This window comes from Erpetoichthys calabaricus, chromosome 8, assembly GCF_900747795.2.
Source record: "Erpetoichthys calabaricus chromosome 8, fErpCal1.3, whole genome shotgun sequence".
NCBI lineage: Eukaryota > Metazoa > Chordata > Cladistia > Polypteriformes > Polypteridae > Erpetoichthys > Erpetoichthys calabaricus.
In genome coordinates, this window is record NC_041401.2 from 65,204,181 (window position 1) to 65,223,666 (window position 19,486).

The window sequence follows — 19,486 nt, forward strand, 5'->3', positions numbered from 1 at the left end:
GTAAAATAATGGGAAAACAAAGCAACTTTTTTTTTCATCTTAGAGTTTTCCTGCCAAAATATTAAATTGTATAATAGATTAGATGTTAGTCAGTAAGCTGTGTGCTTGAACAGTCTTGTAACTCTTGATGAGGAAAGTGTTAAAAGTTAAAGAAAATATGTTTTTTCAATTTCTGTCATTGCTATCATTTAATTTTGACACTAAAGGACATTTCAAGTTTGTAGAAGCATAATTCATTTTATGTAGCAGCTCACTCCAGAGTCCATTATTTTATGCAATCCATCTGTCGTAATTATCATGACATTTGAATTTTTCATAAGATTAATAAAAACATACTTTGCACATTAGTTGATAAACATTTAGGAGTGTTCACAAAATAAAATTGAAATGTTTGTATTGTGTTTTTTTGTGACAGAATGGAGTCATTTCCAACAGTGGCATCCCAAGTCTTACAAGAGTTCTATGCCTTACTGAGACAAAGCCCTTGCCCAATTGGTAGCACACGCATGCTGCAGTTGACCACAATCAATATGTTTGCTGTGCACAACTCTCAAAATCGAGGTAAGATGTGGGGTAAGACAGACAAAGGCAATAAAAGACTGCTATAGGTAATGTGAAATAGCCATTTGTAAGACCACCCTGTTATTTCTGTTGAAATTGGTATGTGTTACAGTTCTTTCATAAAAGATCACCAACCTGACAAATTACATTTGAATTGGGTTTGGAGATTATTTATTCTGATTTTGACATAATTTATTTTCCTTGAAGCAATGAAATGTACAATTTGTGTTTTCTTTTTTCCTCTATATATTAATAACAGGTTTATAAATATTAAATTGGTTTGGTATGTTTATCTCCTGGAGGTTTGTGTCTAGTAATTGAATGTGATTGAATATAAAAAGGTGACAGGGTGCAAGATGTACCTGTTTTCTAAAACTGGTACCCCCCAACCCAGGCTTTGTACCTATCTGTCTGTTTTCAAATTCATTTAATTTGCTTCAGAGTAGTTAGGCAGTTCTGTTATGAATAAATGTTATGCAGAAGCCCATGTATCAAGGCACACAGCGTCATAAATATACACTCACTGACACATGTTTGAAACATCAGTCACTAGGAATGGGTATCATTAGGCTTGTATCAATACCAATATTGATACCAGTAGTGCTTATTGATACTAATAATTATTGATACTACTCTCCATAATGTGGGGAGATGATGTGTCTCTTGAAGAGGGGTAAACTGGGGTTAAGGGCTCTCTTCCTTTCCTTACATTTGAAAAAAATTTAAACTTTTTTACAAATGAGATAACTAATTTTGTCATTTTTGCATTGCTTATGTAGCACCCCTCAGCTCTTACTGAGGGAGTTGACCCGAGTTCTTTTTTTTTTCTTTTTCAAATATGATCTTCTTGTTATATTTCTGTTCTCCGCACTCTTTTAATGAGAAAACAAGTGTTGATAATCTAATTGTTAATAATCTTCCCATACTCTGTGACAAAAAAGATAAACTAATATTTTAACGAATTAACTCAATAATTTACTTAACTTTATCATGAATTGCACCCCACCTTACTAAACCATATTTAATAAAACTTTAGCAACTTGCTAAATTGCTGTCCACTTTTTCCCTTTATGGCTAAGCCAGTTATTATCAAAACACAAGAACTCAGTTTAGTTTAACTGCATGAACTATTATTTATGCCTATACATCCAACATCACATACAAAATTATAAATTCTGTAGATTTAAGTTCAGGAAAATAATTTGTGTTTACTCAACAGTTCTTTCTCTGAAAGCATAAACAAAAAAATAAGTAAAAGCCCCATATTAAACCTAAACCAGCAAAACAACTGAGTTCAAAAAAAGACTGAGTGCAAAATGGACAAGGCTGTGTGTATGGAGGAGCTTAACCTCATCTTTAGTGAACTGAGCATTGATGCAGAAGAAAACACCTGAGCTGACATACTCTCATCCAGCCAAACCGTTTCACGTCTACAGTTCACACACTGTAGACAAGTCATCTATGGGCACCACGACAACCGGCTCAGTTGGCGTGTGCGGTAAGCTCACAGTACGTAGCCAAGGCTGCCAAGAGATGAGAATTCCAGCTCAACTTTCAGACAATAATTTGGGATGCTGTCCTTCTGGAGGTAACACGTCCTCCATCTCAAGCTCCAAGCAAAGTGCACAAGTAGCAAGCCAAATAGTGCCATTAGTGCACCTTTATGTAAAAGTAACCAATCAGTTAAGTCGGATAGCAGCAGCATCAGATCCAGTGTACGTACAGCTTTAAGCCGAGTCTATGTTTTTTCCCTTCAAGACTTCACAATCAGCAATACTAACAGAAGGAAAAGAAATGTGCTTAACTGGAGGAGATTAAGTGGCAGATAAATGAGGGCGATAGAGCCAACGAGTTAAGCGGCCAGCTTGATAACCAAGCACACGACATGCTTCGGCAAAGTTTGAGCATTTTGAAAAGGCTTTCTAGACAGTGGCATCTTAGATGAGCTGAAAAGGACTTGCAGGAATCTTGTAAGGTATCGGGTCTTCTGAAACAAATTGAGGATGAAGAACATTTATCTTTATGTATTTGTCAGTCTGCTGACTTTTCTGCAGGAGTAAATGAGGACTCTCAAGTAGCAGTATGTTATCCACCAGACCTTACAGATGAAATAATTACCAATCCAGACATGAGACCTCCTGATAATCCATCTAAGAATGAGGGCATAAAACTGCAAGGTGATGGCACATTATGGATTCCCACTGCCTCTTCAACTGAGTTTATTCAGAAAACGCTCCAATGGGCTGAGAGGATTTGAAATGCTATGTCATTAGGTGACAAGGTGTAGCAGCACCTAACTGGAACAACATCTGTTCTGAACCCAAATGCACCTTGTTATAGGGCTGCTTACTTTCCATATGTTCAATTAAATAGATTTGCTTCAGACAGTAAGATACCTTATTTTCATTAGCCAGATTTGCAGCAAAACACTCGCCTTCATTGTTTCTTCATCCAGTGCCCACAGCATCAGTGTATTTTCCTGCAGCACATATGATGTATTTATTAATTGCCACATAACATGGCATTCCAAAGCCAACTCTGCCTTACTTTGAGAGTGGAAAGTGTAGCTGCGTTTGTCCAAAAATTACAAAAGTTCTGCCTCTTTTAGTTTGCTTCATTGAACAGTTCTGGCAATGGTGTGATGCATGTTCAAATAATTCCACAAACGTTTCACCTGACCATACTGCATGGGACAGTTACTGACTCGAAGCAGAGTGTCCTAATGACAGTTTTTGAGCCAGAAATGATATATTTTGATCAGCAAACCAGACTACATGATGTCTTGGTGTTGCATTGAGGCCTATGCTATACTAGACGATGGTTCAGAGAGAACAATTATCTTGCCTTTATGCAGAGACACTGACCCTTAGAGCTGTAAGTAGGACCTTATTGGTTGTTTCTTATTGGTTCAGACTTTCCGCATCTGATTGTGCCAGTCCAGCCAGTTATACAGGGGCCATGGGGGCACACCTTTAGCCATGCATACTGCTTTAGGCTGAACTTCAAAATGTCGTAGAGGCCTGCAGAAGCTTCAAGCAAATAACCAGTCATGCATGCTGACATCCGTTGGTGCACCGGTATCTGAGCTTATGAGAAATGCAGAGTGTCTATAGCAGATGGACACACTTTCCTACATGAATGAAATACTTGCTTCTCGATTGAAGTTGGACATACAAGCTATAGCATTGTTGCAAGCAAAAACAATGAAAGTGGGTATCAAGAGTCCACTGCTATGCAGCCATTTGAAAGCCTCAAAAGGATGCAGTATTGCCCGGCCTACAGTGCATGGCATGTCATCTTTCTAGGAACCCAGAACTAGCTAAAGTTTATAACCAGCAAGTCCAGCAGCTGGTAGATTCTGGGTATGTAAGAGTTCTAACTCGAGCAGAAATTGAAGACAATTGAAGAGTCCTGGTATTTGTCTCACCATATTGTGCACCATAATAACAAATATAGATTTGTCTTTACTTGTTTTCATTTCAACAAAAAGGATTTGTGCTAAATAATAATATATTGCCAGGACCACCTCTTGGCCCATCTTTTTTGGGAGTGTGTACCTGGTTTTGTGAGTGTTCAATAGTTATGTGTGGGGGACATTAAAGAAATGTTCCATCAAGTTAGTCTTTTGTCTGAGGACTGAGCCCTGCTCAAATTTATTTGGAGAGCTATGAACAATGACAAACCACTAGAGGTTTATGTGGGTGGGTGTTACCATTCAGCACCACGTGTACTACCTGTTGTGCCACATTTACATTGCAGAAACATGCACAGGACAATAAAAAAGGCAATGAAAATGTGTTTGACCCCGTTAGCAGTGCATTCTATATAGACAACAGCTTACAGAGCTTGCGCTTCCAAGTCTACAGCCAAGCAATTGATTTTTAGATTAAGAAAACTGCTTGCTGAGGGTGGATTTGAAATAAGACAGTGGGCTAGTAATTGTCCAGAAGTGACTGAGAACCTGCTTTCATTGGCTATATCAGAGAACAGTGAATCATGGCTTTATCAAGAGAAAGTAAACCTCCAGGAATCCACACTTGGATTACGGCGGATCTCCAACTACAGACTATTTAGTTTACAAACATTCATAAACCTCTAGTGATTTGTCTTTGTTCATAGTTCTCCAAATAAAAAGGCCATGCTATTGGGTCTACCTTGTCAACTATGAGACATATTTATAAAGTCCTTGCTAGTGAATTCGACCCTCTTAGATTCTTTGTTCTATACACTGCAAGAGCAAAAGTACTCATTCAAGACCTGTGGAAAGCTAACTTGGCATGGGATGCCATTATTAAATCTGTTGCCTTGTGTAACAAATGGAGTACATGGAGAGAGAACTGAATGATTTGGAGTGTATAATGTTGCCAAGATGCAAAACACCTAATTGTACTAATGTGTCAGAAGTTATGAGGGGAACTTCATATTTTTGTGATGCATCTGAGCACAATTATGGATCAGTGGCATACTTTGCACTGTGGATAATCTAGGCCATGTTCATGTTAGATTCATAATGGCACATTCACGTGTTGCCCCGAAATGCCACGTTTCCATACCAAGACTAGAGCTTTGTGCAGCACTCACTGGTGCTTAGCTTTCCCACCTGCTATTTAAAGTTACTTTATATATTAGACAAGTGTGCCTATGGAGTGATTCCATGACTGTACTTAACTGACTAAAATCTGACAAACCCGGTATAATGTGAAAGCCCTATGGCCTGAATATAATAAGGACTCAAGCCTAATTAGAGTTGGAGGTAGGCTTCATCATGCTGAAGGTCTAGAGCCAGAGACATTATACCCTGTTGTCCTTGATCCAGCTCATCAAACTGCCAGACTCCCGATAAGACTTTGACAACGGTCTGTTTCATCCACACCCAGAATGAGTATTTGCAGAAATTGGATGCAAATACTGGATTTTCAGAGGTGCTTTTTAAACACCAAAGTCACTGTGAGCAGTTTCATAAGTGGCAAGCAAATCCACAAATTGCAAAAACGGCAGATCTATCTCCTGCATGCCTACTCCTTTACAAACCTCCATTTTGTTATACAGAAGCTGATTGTTTCAGGCTATTTACTATCAAGATTTAGCGCCGATCAGAAACACCTTGGGGAATTATCTTTAAGTGATTGACAACTCAATGTGTCCACATGGATGTAATAGAGAGCATGGATACTGATGCATTCTTGATGGCCTTTAGAAGGTTTGTGGCCCCCGGAGGTAAGCCATTTGACAGTCTTTCAGACAGAGACACCAGTTTCCGTGGTGGAACAGTAGAATTGAGGAAAGGGTTTGCTACCAGGGAACCATCTCTTAGAAACCAACTTGCAAAGTGCTCTTTACTTTAGTGGAGGGAGAAATAAAGTCAATGAAAAATGCCTTAAAGGTAGTGTTTGGTTAACAAACTATAACTGAACCAATGCTACATACTGTTTAAATTGAAATAGAAGGGATACTCAGTTCAAAACATTTGGGGTATGTATCCTCAGATGTTGCTGACCCCGACCCAGTCACACTTAATGCACTGCTGAAGGGACAATATGATGCCTTGTTTCCACGAGTTGTTTACCCAAACGAAGACCTATTGGGTCGAAGACATTGGTGTCATAGGCAGATTTTGTCTTACCATTTCTGGAAATTTCACCTTGCAGATCTTCAGTTTCACCAAAAGTGGCACGAAGACAGTGATAATCAATGGTTTTGCAGGTTGTCATAATAGTTGATCCTCAGTTTTGAAGATCATAATGGCCAATAGGGAAAGTCACTGAAACCTCACAAGGGGGTGATGAGAAAGTTTGCACAGCCTATTTTCAGGTGAATGACCATTGTTATAAACCTCCACTTCAGGACTGCAGTGGCTTCCTGACCTAACTGATGAAACCAAAGATTGTAAAGCATAATTTAAACTTTCTTCTTGTTTTCAGCTTTGTTGTACAAATTTAGGGGCAGCTATGTAAGAAAATTTAGTAAAGTTATGCTCTCTCTCAGAAGTGGTTTCCTGTTCCTGAGAGATTTTATATTCCTCTATCTTGGTTTTCCTATAGCATGCTTACTTGTTTATTGTTATAAATTGTTTGTTGCTTTGAATAAAATACATAATAATGGAATTCATCGGTCTCTCGTCTTCAGTCATCCTACCATGACTCTTGTACTCCGCTTTCTGTTGGCTACACCCTGCAAATTAGTGTATTTTCCAGTGGTCACTGTAACATCTCTCTTACAGTTTGGTTACTAGTTTAACAAAGTGGCTGGAATAAAACCTTGCAGCCACTACAGCCCTCCAGTATCTGAGTTTGACATCTCTGATGTAGCCTCTCAGGTGCATCACTGACATATTTTGAAGATCCTGACAGTTTGTATGCTTAATGTAAGTCAGTGAACTTGTTTAAATGTGGGTAATCTCATTGTGGGCCTCTTGGCTGACCTGTGGTTGAACTTTTGTTTTTTTTTTTTCTTGCAAAATATTATAAATGAAAGACGCATCACTTTGTATAAGTTTACTTTAAATCCAGGATGCACTTCTACACTGCCAGTCTTTCTCATACCCTAGTGGCCACTTGTACTCCAGTTTTGAAAAATTATGTTTGAATTTCTTTGTACCGTAATTATTGGTACCGTCTGTCTTTTCTTTACAGTTAAGATCACAAGATGAGAAAAAAAATGCATTTCTTAATAAAGCAGTAGTTTGAACTTAGTGATGAGTACAATGAGAATGAAGAACCAAATAAAGCCATAAAATGTTGCAATGAATGATAACCACATTTTCAGGTCTTTGTTCTATGACATGTCATCTGTGGTTATGACAGTTTCAAACAGATATGGCACGCTTCCTGCTACTCCTGAGACAGGATTCACGGTACAGTAAGTGCTTTAAAACTAACTTCTGGCTTAAACCTTAATGAAGCTGTTATTTCTCAGTTATAATGATTTTTAAAGCTTTCCAAAAAAGAAAAGAATAAAAAAACAGACTATTCCAGAGCTTCCTAAACTCTGTCCTGGGGATCTACTGTGGCTAGAGGTTGTTGTTCTAACCAGCTTCTGTTTTTAATCAGACTCCTAGCCTAATTAAGTGAACTCTCATTTCCCAGTTTTTGTGTTTTGGGGTCAATATAGAAATTACAAAATAAAGTTTGTTAATTGTTTCTTAAAATATACTAAGCACAATATGTTCATTGTGATTTTCAGTCCGGGTGTTCTGGTTATTTAATCCATATACTAATTAGTGGCTCTGATGGTGAAGTATTTGTAGCCTTTCATCATTCAGTGTTGTTTGCCCAGGTTTCTGCTCTGCTGGTTTTTGTTATTATTAGGATATAGTGAAGGAAGAAAATTACACAGAAAATGGACAAAATAGCAGGAAAAAACAAAAATGGAATAAAAGGAGTTAAGCATATAAAGCTGTAGCAAAAAGAAATACAGTGGTGCAAAAAAGTATTTAGTCAGCCACCAACTGTGCAAGTTCTCCCACTTAAAAAGATGAGAGAGGCCTGTAATTTTCGTCATAGGTATACCTCAACTATGAGAGACAAAATGAGAAAAAAAAAATCCAGAAAATCACATTGTCTGATTTTAAAGAATTTATTTGCAAATTATGGTGGAATATAAGTATTTGGTCACCTATAAACAAGCAAGATTTCTGGCTCTCACAGACCTGTAACTTCTTCTGTAAGAGGCTCCTCTGTCCTCCACTCGTTACCTGTATTAATGGCACCTGTTTGAACTCGTTATCAATATAAAAGACACCTGTCCACAACTTCAAACAGTCACACTCCAAACTCCACTATGGCCAAGACCAAAGAGCTGTCAAAGGACACCAGAAACAAAATTGTAGACCTGCACCAGGCTGGGAAGACTGAATCTGCAATAGGTAAGCAGCTTGGTGTGAAGAAATCAACTGAGGGAGCAATTATTAGAAAATGGAAGACATACAAGACCACTGATAATCTCTCTCGATCTGGGGCTCCACGCAAGATCTCACCCCGTGGGGTCAAAATGATTACAAGAACGGTGAGCAAAAATCCCAGAACCACACGGGGGGACCTAGTGAATGACCTGCAGAGAGCTGGGACCAAAGTAACAAAGGCTACCATCAGTAACGCACTACGCCGCCAGGGACTCAAATCCTGCAGTGCCAGACGTGTCCCCCTGCTTAAGCCAGTACATGTGCAGGCCCGTCTGAAGTTTGCTAGAGAGCATTTGAATGATCCAGAAGAGGATTGGGAGAATGTCATATGGTCAGATGAAACCAAAATAGAACTTTTTTGGTAAAAACTCTACTCGTCGTGTTTGGAGGAGAAAGAATGCTGAGTTGCATCCAAAGAACACCATACCTACTGTAAAGCATGGGGGTGGAAACATCATGCTTTGGGGCTGTTTTTCTGCAAAGGGACCAGGACGACTGATCCGTGTAAAGGAAAGAATGAATGGGGCCATGTATCGTCAGATTTTGAGTGAAAACCTCCTTCCATCAGCAAGGGCATTGAAGATGAAACGTGGCTGGGTCTTTCAGCATGACAATGATCTCAAACACACCGCCCGGGTAACGAATGAGTGGCTTCGTAAGAAGCATTTCAAGGTCCTGGAGTGGCCTAGCCATTTTCCAGATCTCAACCCCATAGAAAATCTTTGGAGGGAGTTGAAAGTCCGTGTTGCCTATTGACAGCCCCAAAACATCACTGCTCTAGAGGAGATCTGCATGGAGGAATGGGCCAAAATACCAGCAACAATGTGTGAAAACCTTGTGAATACTTACAGAAAACATTTGACCTCTGTCATTGCCAACAAAGGGTATATAACAAAGTATTGAGATGAACTTTTGTTATTGACCAAATACTTTTTTTCCACCATAATTTGCAAATAAATTCTTCAAAAATCAGACAATGTGATTTTCTGGATTTTTTTTTCTCATTTTGTCTCTCATAGTTGAGGTATACCTATGATGAAAATTACAGGCCTCTCTCATCTTTTTAAGTGGGAGAACTTGCATTGGTGGCTGACTAAATACTTTTTTGCCCCACTGTATATATTGTAAATGAAAATGTTTTTTCTGAATGTAGAATTAGAAAAGAGAAAAAACACCAGCTAATTAAATTAGATAAATTATCATTGATTTTGAGTTTGGTTTGAGCAAAAACTTCCATCCACAGTGGGTCCCCAGAACCAACTTTTGGATCTACTGCACTGTGCCATTCATAGTTCTACCACTTTATTTCAGATATGTGTCATCTTCCAATTCACTGATTACAATGGGAACCTCCTTGGCTTGAAATATTTAATCCTTCCTTGGTACTTGATCCTTTATGTGTTTTAATAACCAACTAAATATGCTTTTTAAGGGAATTATTTTTAAGTTACTGTGCAGTAGTTAGTAAATTGGAAGCATATGCAAATTTCCTTGGCAGTTTAAGGTGCTATAAATACCTAAATATTATTCTTGTTAATGGACCAATAAATATTTTCTTTGGCAACCCAAAGCAACATTTGCTTTCTAATGACATATAGTCTATCACACCGGGTAAGGTTTCAGGGATAGCAAATCTCAGAGGTGAGTCTAAATATAGTCACACGACTAATAAAAGTTGTTTTATAAAGGACAGTGAAAGAAGCTGCTTAACAACCCTTTTCCTGTTGTTTATAATTGCTAATTAAGTAATTACTGATCTTAAACACAACCAGATACAGAGCCTTAGAGCAGTCATTGTTAGGTATTGTGCGAGTGCATTTGTCTAGGATGGTTTATAGCACTAGGTACCTTAGATTAAGAAAGTTTGTTTTTCTTCTTAGCACGAGTAAAATTCAATAAATGCATATGCTATGGGGTATTGTAAAGTATTAAAAAATGGTTTCCCTGGCACCTTGACAGGCAACTAAAATTTGGTATAACTAGAACTCTCTTCTGGTCATACAGTGTCATCCCAGTCATAGCATTAGACCACCCATCTATCAGCCATAAAAGTTTGTGTTCTTGTACCTGGATTTCAACTTACCTTTTACTCAGCTACCACAAAATTTAAGTTTATTCCGCAGTGATTGTTTTTGTTGATGGCCATAAATACACACACACGCACACATGTGGACAAATGTATTGGTATTCCTCCATGAAAAAAGTAGAACCTACAATTACCTCTGAAATAACTTGAAACTGATAAAAGTAATTAGCACCCGTCATTGCTAATTGCAAACAATTGATTCCTGTAGGCAGCACGGTGGCGCAATGGTAGCGCTAGTGCCTCACAGTTAGTTGACTTGGGTTCTCTTCCCGGGTCCTCCCTGCGTGAAGTTTCATTTTCTCCCTGCGTCTGCGTGGGTTTCCTCCGGGTATTCCTGTTTCCTCCCACAGTCCGAAGACATGCAGGTTAGGTGCGTTGGTGATCCTAAATTGTCCCTGGTGTGTGCGTGTTCCTGCCTTTCACCCTGTGTTGGCTGGGATTGGCTCCAGCAGACCCCCGTGACCCTGTGTTAGAATATAGAAGTCAATAAGACTTCTGCACCTGTCAACAGGTAGTTTGGCCCACTCTTCCTGAGCAAAATGCTACAGCTGTGTCAGGTTTGAATGGTGTCTTTACCATAGAAATTTTGTATACAAGTAGATAAATATTTTGTATGTCTTTATTTGCAACTTCGACAAAGCAACGTAATATTAGTGTTATATCATTGATCAGAACAGCGGTGGTTTGATATTTGGCTAATTGCCCCCCACCCCAACTTTTAGGACTGAGTCTTTGTAATTTTATGACAATGTTGGGGGAAGTGCCTAAAATCAGGACTCCCTCAATCAACCCCCACAGGAACCCAAATTACCTAACTGGAAATCAGTCAGCTCAACAAATGGCTTTGGGGGCAGGTGTGAAAGGTATTATGTGCCCCCATTGGTCTGAAATATGGCTAGTTGATATTGGTTTGAATCCGAGGCCCTATTGGTGTAAGGATTTAGACAATGTCTAAATTCTGTTGCTTTACCCCTCCCTATCTCTCATACCATTATGATGAAGGAACATCTCACAGATCATGAACTGAAATGAAGACCACAACGAGAAGCACAATTCGGCAGCCATATTGAGACAGGCCTGTCCTGAAGAAAGCCATAAAATGATGACCTAGCTATAGAGTTAGACTTGCAGTTTCTTTAAATAACTATGTGCCACCTGAAACTACACATCAGCATTTATCAGGTTGTATGGTTGCCAATATTCAAACGTACTTTGCTTATTATTATTTATGAATATCTATATATATATATATATATATATATATATATATAGTTCACTAAGCCGGGAGACAAGTAGCCACCCATGGAAAGCACGCCGGAAGGGGCGTGGATTCACTAAACCGCCGACAAGTAAGACGGCAATGGCGCACGCAGGAAGGAGCCACGCCCACCAACTCTTAGCCCATTGGATACGACGAAAAAATCACAGAGCCACGCCCACCAACTCGGACGCGACGCCTCGGAAAACATGCCGTCATTTCTGTTTGTCTGTGCCACAGTCCACTTGCAGCTCTGAGCCACGTTGACTTTTCATTAGTCAACCTCAGTGGAACCTTGGTTCACACAGAGGCAGCGCCAGAGAGAAACAGAGGCACACACAGGCAGCGCGAGAGAGAGAGCCGTGCACACACAGGCAGCGCCAGAGAGACAGAGCCGCACACACACACAGAGGCAGCGCCAGAGAGAGACAGAGGCACACATATGCAGCGTGAGAAAGAGAGCCGCGCACACACACAGAGGCAACGCCAGAGAGAGACAGAGGCACACACAGGCAGCGCGAGAGACAGAGCCGCGCACACACAGGCAGCGCCAGAGAGACAGAGCCGCACACACACACAGAGGCAGCGCCAGAGAGAGACAGAGGCACACATATGCAGCGCGAGAGAGAGAGAGCCGCGCACACACACACAGGCAACGCCAGAGAGAGACGGAGGCACACACAGGCAGCGCGAGAGAGAGAGCCGCGCACGCACACAGAGGCAAAGCCAGAGAGAGACGGAGGCACACACAGGCAGCGCAATCCTTTAAAACTGAAGTTAAAACACAATGAAGGAAGCAGTCTTTAAAAACCAATAAGCCCTGTGCCTCTTTTTCATTAGCGTCTCACCTGCTTCAGGCCCTGCAACAGTCGAGACTCTCTCTCTGCAGCTGACCTTCTCTGTGCCTGACTCCACTACTGTCAGTCGCCTGATTAAAAATGGCCTTTTGAAGGGGAGTTATAGACCCGCTATACCACAGGAACACATTGCCTTCGAGCCTGCTCTCGCTCACTCTAACGTACCGGCTTTCTCTCTCTCTCCTCACTCGCTCACACACTGCACAGGGGAGAAATGCCCGCAGCACCAATCTACCTGGAAACCGTTTCAGCCACACTTCCACGCCCCTCGCTACACTGTGAGTGCGATGATTATTTATTTAAAAATGGGCTTTTGAAGGGGAGCTGTGGACCCGCTATACCACAGGATCACCTGTGACATTGCCTTCACATTGTTTTCCTTTTATTTATGATCCTGTTGAGCAGATCAGACACCCAGGCAAACAACACTGAATAATCAATAGCTGCAACCACTTTGCCCGCCCCAACTCCTCACCTGAGTCGGTTTTGTCTCTGTTCAGCAGTGTTTCCCAAACTCTGTCCTAGTGAACCCCTGTGGATGCAGGGTTTTGTTCCAACCAGATTCCTAATCATTAATGCCGGTGAAACTCATCCGGGATAAGTCGGTTTTTCAAACGCAGACGTGTAGCACATTAGTCTAGCAGACTAGCTGCATGTAAAAATGTCATTGACGAAACTGTTGCTCTCAAACTTTGCAACATTGCTGTTGGCTTTGTTTGCCAACATTGGGATAATGTCGGCAACGTGGTCACAAACTGCAACAACTCACCACACAAGAACGCCCTGTCTCTCGAGGCATTCACACTGCCGGAAGACAACCATGGGATACGCAGAAAACAGCCATGTCAGTCAACGCAGATCAGACACCCAGGCAAACAACACTGAATAATCAATAGCTGCAACTACTTTGCCCGCCCCCACTCCTCACCTGAGTCGGTTTCGTCTCTGTTCAGCAGTGTTTGCCAAACTCGGTCCTGGTGAACCTCTGTGGCTGCAGGGTTTTGTTCCAACCAGATTCCTAATCATTAATGCTGGTAAAACTCATCCGGGATAAGTCGGTTTTTCAAACGCAGCCGTGTACCAGATTAGTCTAGCAGGATGTAATAATCCGAGATGAATGCGCGCCCTCGCGCTGAGTGAAAAGCCAATATATATTGAGTCTACAAAACATGATCAGCAAGTCTTTGATAGGCTGCAACAAAATGATGAAAGAACGGGCGCATTTTTTTCACACAAGCTGGGTGGGTGGGTGTGACGAGTTGGGGGTGGGCAGATGAAATGTTACTTTTCTTGGTGATTTATTGCATTTCCGATTTTTCGAATGTTAATTTTCTCCCTGTGCTTAAAAATCATTAAAAAAGCGGCCTGATTATGCGGCGTATGGTACGCTGCGGGTTGGCTAGTTAGCAATAATACATTATTTAAAATGTAACTTGAATCCGGCTTGTCTTTTACTACACCTAATTGTCTTAGGTTATAGCTGTAGAAGGGAAGGTGGGGAGAAGTTATAAAGTACAATATCTTATAAACAGGCAAGTCTATGGGATTTGAGGCATTCTGACAAAGGCTGCATATTAATAATACAAAAGGGGAAAGTAGAGAAGTATAGAACTCTACCAAGACAAAACACTCGGAGTAAATGCTTTGTACGGTGAAAGCAATTAGATACTTTATTTCCAAAAACACGTGGCATCTGCACAGCATCACTTTAATTCTCTACGTGGTGAAATGTCTGTATTTTTATATGTGCAGTTGGAGTGCTGCGTTTGAAAATAGTGCTCAAATAAAATGTGCTTTTTCATGATTTCTTTGTATATGTTATTACATTTGCATTCCTATCTTGTTGATTATTATGTAGGTATATGTAAGTTTAGATAGGTAGGAGATAAGAAAAACGCCGCAATGCTTACATTCGATCTGGCTTTTATATAAGTAACATATAAATGCTTTTTATGTAAAGACCATCACAAAACATAATCACAAACAGGAGTTTGCACGATACGTTGGCGAGCTCTGTAAGCCGTGCTGTTTCTTTGAAGGACAGGTGATTGGCAGGGTGACGCCGGACCTCGTCCTGTATCCAAACGGTGCCATGTTTCGCCTTTACGCCTGGTGCAGCTGCGTTGTTCTTATATGTGAGTGAACGTTTCTTGCGGGGAGGACTTCTGTTCTTTTTCTCTGATCTGAGTTCATTTCTGTTATAGCTCATCTTTATTTGAAAACAGCAGTGTCAGATCGGGGCGAGAGTGAACGAGACTGAGAGAATAAAACTGAATAAAAAAAAAAGCTAACCTTTACAAGTACCATACATTTACACCGTCTGTTAAAGACTCAGATCAAATGTTATGCTTTTATTGTATAATTGTAACAATAAGAGCCACTCACTTCTCAAAATGTTTATTTTGGGACACGTTAAGACTCGAATCCGGGACATTTTGAATAAGAGTCAGCAGCTCTAACCGCTGTACTACCCATGATGTTGAGATAATAAGCAACACTAAGTTGATTTAATTTTCTTTGGTTATAGTCTTGGGGGTGAAAAAGTGCATTTGTTTTGTTATACTTGTATCTTTTATGAAAGTGCTTATTTGATATTTGGACTTCAGTCTTCACACGTTATACACTTAATTTCTACATTTTGTCGTTAGTACTAAAACATGGAAAAAGTTTGTCTTTTAGGTATGTGTTCAACATTTCCTGTCATCCTACACTTACACAGATCTTTGTAGACACGGAACACATGTGAAATGCATGTGTTCTGAATAACGATATAATTTTTTAGCCTAGGTACCTGACTCACTGATAAACATGGCTTGAGTTGGAAGAGGTTTTTGCAGTTTCTCCGGCGGTGGGGTTGATGGTATAGTAGGCTGCTTGCTGCTTGGGCCTATTGACACATTTACAAGACAAAAGACGCCGAATGGAGATGTGTGAGTGGGTTTAAGGTGGGCTGGATTTACGAGTTTTCTTGTAAGCTTTGGTAATTCTAGTGTTAATAAGCGTATCAGGCAGTGTTCTATAGCACTCATATTTACTGCGCCCCTCCATCCCTTCCAGGGGCCTTTGCCGTAGAAATGTGTTGCTCTGTAAGCTGCTTCCAAAATTAACACTGTATAGCTAAAATTGTTCAAAAGTATTTTAAATGACTGTACACAGTCTTCTGCTTACAAAATGGACGCTGAATAGCTAATTATTGGAAAAAAGTCTGACTTACTACAGTTGATATGGGAAACATACCACTTAAGTCTCAAAAGCAAACTAAGCTGAGAGTGATCAGTGTGGAATTAGGCTGTTCTATAGGCACACCTTCTGCAGTTAAGACCCAGTGTTGCCTCACATTTTACCTGCAATTTTCTCTTTTTCTGCACTCGGATCACACAGGACAGCTGTTTATCCCCATATGGAGCACATGGCTACACGGTCAAAAACACTGACATTAAAGGGAGAGCAAAGCACATTGCACAACAGATGGAGAAATTGCCTTTTGTGAGTGAAATTGTTACTTTCTCCATGACTTGTTAAGGGAAATCTCAAAGAATTCTTTCATTTTTGCCTCAAGCTGTGGCAGCTGTTGACAGTTGTGTTCAGTTGTGTTTCTGTGGCAGACTTGACTAGAATCACTTGCTCAGCATAAAAGTGTAGTGCCCCAGGATAATACACAGATCTCAGACAGACTGAAAACTAAAAATCGTGGAAACTCAGTGAGTAGAACCGATACAGACATTACCTTTTAGAATATCCAAGTCAAAGGCACAAGTCTCACCAACTTTAGAGAAGACCTTCAATTGCAAATGGTTACACTGAGTGTTACACTCAAGGAAATGGATAGCTGGTTTGAAAATATATGGAGTAATACACAGCAAGGAAGCTTGCATGGTTCTCAGATTATTCATTGTTTCTCATTCTTCTATTATGACTAACTAGACAAAGAGCCCGTTTCAACAACGTAAGATGAAACGGGCACGAGTTTGTGTCAAATGATAAGTAATGAAGTTGTTTTGTAATGATTGTAGTCTGCTTTACTCATTACTGTACAGGCTTGTACTGTTAGTTGATGAATTTTCCAGGCCTACAGTATAATATTGAATGATGAATGTTCCAGTACAATATGGAATAGTAATAAGTATAAGCACCACAAACCTGATATAGGTGTATTGAATGAATGCATAATTGAATCAGAATGCGTAATTAGGCCTCGAGCTGTAGTCGAAATCGCCTTTCAGGCCTCTAGAGCTTTAATCGAAGTCGCCTTTCTCTTTGAATTTTTGCGGCCGTAAATCCGCCGCCTGCCGCGATGTTGGGGTTGGATGTTGGTCTCGTAAGGTTTTTCGGGCAGCTGCGCAGAAGACGACTGCGCGTTCGGCTTCGGACATGCGCATTCGGCTTCGGATGGATGGACGGAAGTGAGTGAGTGAGTGAGTGAGTGAGATGGCAGGCGAATTATGTATTAAGATGGCTAGATGATTTAACCACTGTTTGAAAAATTGAGATTGACGCTTTAATTAACACTAGAATTACCAGAGCCTATGAAAAAACTCGTAGATCCGTCCCACCTTAAATCGCTTCTTAAATCCGTTCACACCTCTCCGCCAGCGTCCTTTGTCCTTTAAATGTGCAGATAAAGACAAGCTGCAAATAGCCGACTATTCCATCCCCCCACCAACTTAGAACATGTACAAACTTCTCCCAGCTCATGCCTTGATTGATTATCTGGGAGTGAAGTGGAGTTTTAGAGTGGAAATAATAGATCGTTATTTGGAATACACGCATTTCATGTGGGTTCCGTTTTCTACAGTAATCTGTGTAAACACATTTTTAAAACAGAAATGTTTTCATATTCTAGTAGTAAATGACAAAATGTAGGCGTAAACTGTATAATGTAAGAAGCTTGAAGTCCAAATATCAAAGAAACACTTTCACAAAAGGTACAAATATGACAGAACAAGTGCACTTTTATTCAAAAATAAAACTGCAGAAAAAAAAGGCCGCCTTAGTGTGCGACTTTGACTTTCATTTACTACGACGGCCCCGTGGCGCAACAGTATCAGTTGCTGACTGGGAATGAAAAGGTCATGAGTCCGATCCTGCTGGATTCCCTTTTGAGAAGTGAACTGCTCTTATTTTTACTATTTTAGAATAAAAAGATACATTTGATTTCAGTCTGTAACAGCCGGTGTAATTTATGATATTTGTAAAGGTTAGCTTTGTGTGTTTTTTTTGTTTTATTCACTTTTCTCTCAGTCGCGTTCAGGATCCTTCCCTACCCCATCTGACACTGCTGTTTTCACATAAAGACGCGCTATAGCTCTGCAATGTATCACGATACATATGACCTCGTATTTTTTTCCCCCAATCTTGCCAGTCTTGTTTGCTGTTTCTTTTGTACTCCAGGACATGCAGAGGAAAGCATAGTAAAGAGCAGTAACGTCAGCGCTATATGCATTCATCAAACACTCCCCATCTGACACTGCTGTTTTCACATAAAGATGCGCTATAGCTCACCCAAGGAGTGCCTTTCCTACATTTACGACACGTGTATTTGTGTTGCAGTTTACACGCCTCTCTGTGCTATGGTTCCTATTACACTGAACAAGCACCTGTAATTTGCAGCTCTATTCATTATCTCAAAACAAATATATGTGACGTTTTGAAGAAATCATTTTATGACGCGAATAGTACCAATCAGAAAACATCGTCGAAGTAATGCAATATTATTTGAAAACGAACAGCATCAGATTGGGTGTGATTTATACTGGTGCTGTTACTTTGAGTCAGATCAGAAGCTGAATAAGCTCCTGTTCTGACTCTAAGTAAAAAAGCATGAATTAATCAACAGAAATAACCGCGATCGACATTTTAAACTTAACGATTTACAGTGCATACCAATTTATAAATTTTATGTCCGTTTGAGGCTACAAAGAAAAAAAAAACACTTCCTCCCCAGTGGGGAATCGAACTCGGGTCTGTACGGTGTGGCAGGGCTGCCGTGCTCTGAGTCAGCAAATCTCAGCGTTACGCCATGGAAGGTGTTGTTACAACTTTGAACCTTTTGTGAAAGTGTTTATTTGATGTTTGGCCGTCAGGCTTCACACATTCTATAGTTTATGCCTACATTTTGTAACATTTATTACTAAAATATGAAAAAGTTTGTTTTAACAATGTGTTTACATAGATTACTGTAGAAATGGAACGCACATGAAATGCGTGTGTTCCAAATAACGATCTATTATTTCCACTCTAAAACTCCAGTTCAGTCACTCCCAGATAGTCAAACAAGGCATGAGCTGGGAAAACTTAGTGAACGTTTTGCGATGGTGGGGGATGGAATAGCCGGCTTTTTGCTGCTCGTCTTAATCGGCACATTTAGAAGACAAAAGAGAGGTGAGAACGGTTTTAAGGTGGGCCGGATCTACAAGTTTTTTCGTAGACTCTGGTAATTCTAGTGTTAAACGACATCTAGAGATCTGTTGAAGAATGGTTGTGATGTCAAGGCTGTACAAACAGAATGAAGATGGCTAAAAATTCTGCTTAAATGCCAATTTTCAGACAGGTCTTACAATAGTTTGTGATGAGAAGTCAAGCAAAATGGTAACTTTTATTGGCTAACTAAAAAGATTGCAATATGCAAGCTTTCAAGGCAATCAGGCCCCTCCTTCAGGCAAGATGTGATAGTTTGTAGGAAGCCTTACTGAAAAAAAATCCTTATTGTATAGATTTCCACAATATATTCTTGTTGAGCTCATGCTTTTTCTGTCTATTTTAGCAGCTTCATATGAATGTGGCCTTTCAGCATAGAACAGAACAAAATCAAAAGTGTGAAACTC

General features: G+C 40.2%; 1 protein-coding gene across 1 annotated transcript in view; it reads left to right on the forward strand.

The window, feature by feature from the left end:
* Window positions 1–19,486, forward strand: part of smg6 (SMG6 nonsense mediated mRNA decay factor) — a 539,535-nt gene that overhangs the window by 201,936 nt on the left and 318,113 nt on the right. Inside the window, exon 10 of the mRNA XM_028806651.2 lies at window positions 416–561. Coding sequence (XP_028662484.1) covers window positions 416–561 — 146 coding nt within the window. The remainder of the gene's footprint in view (window positions 1–415; window positions 562–19,486) is intronic.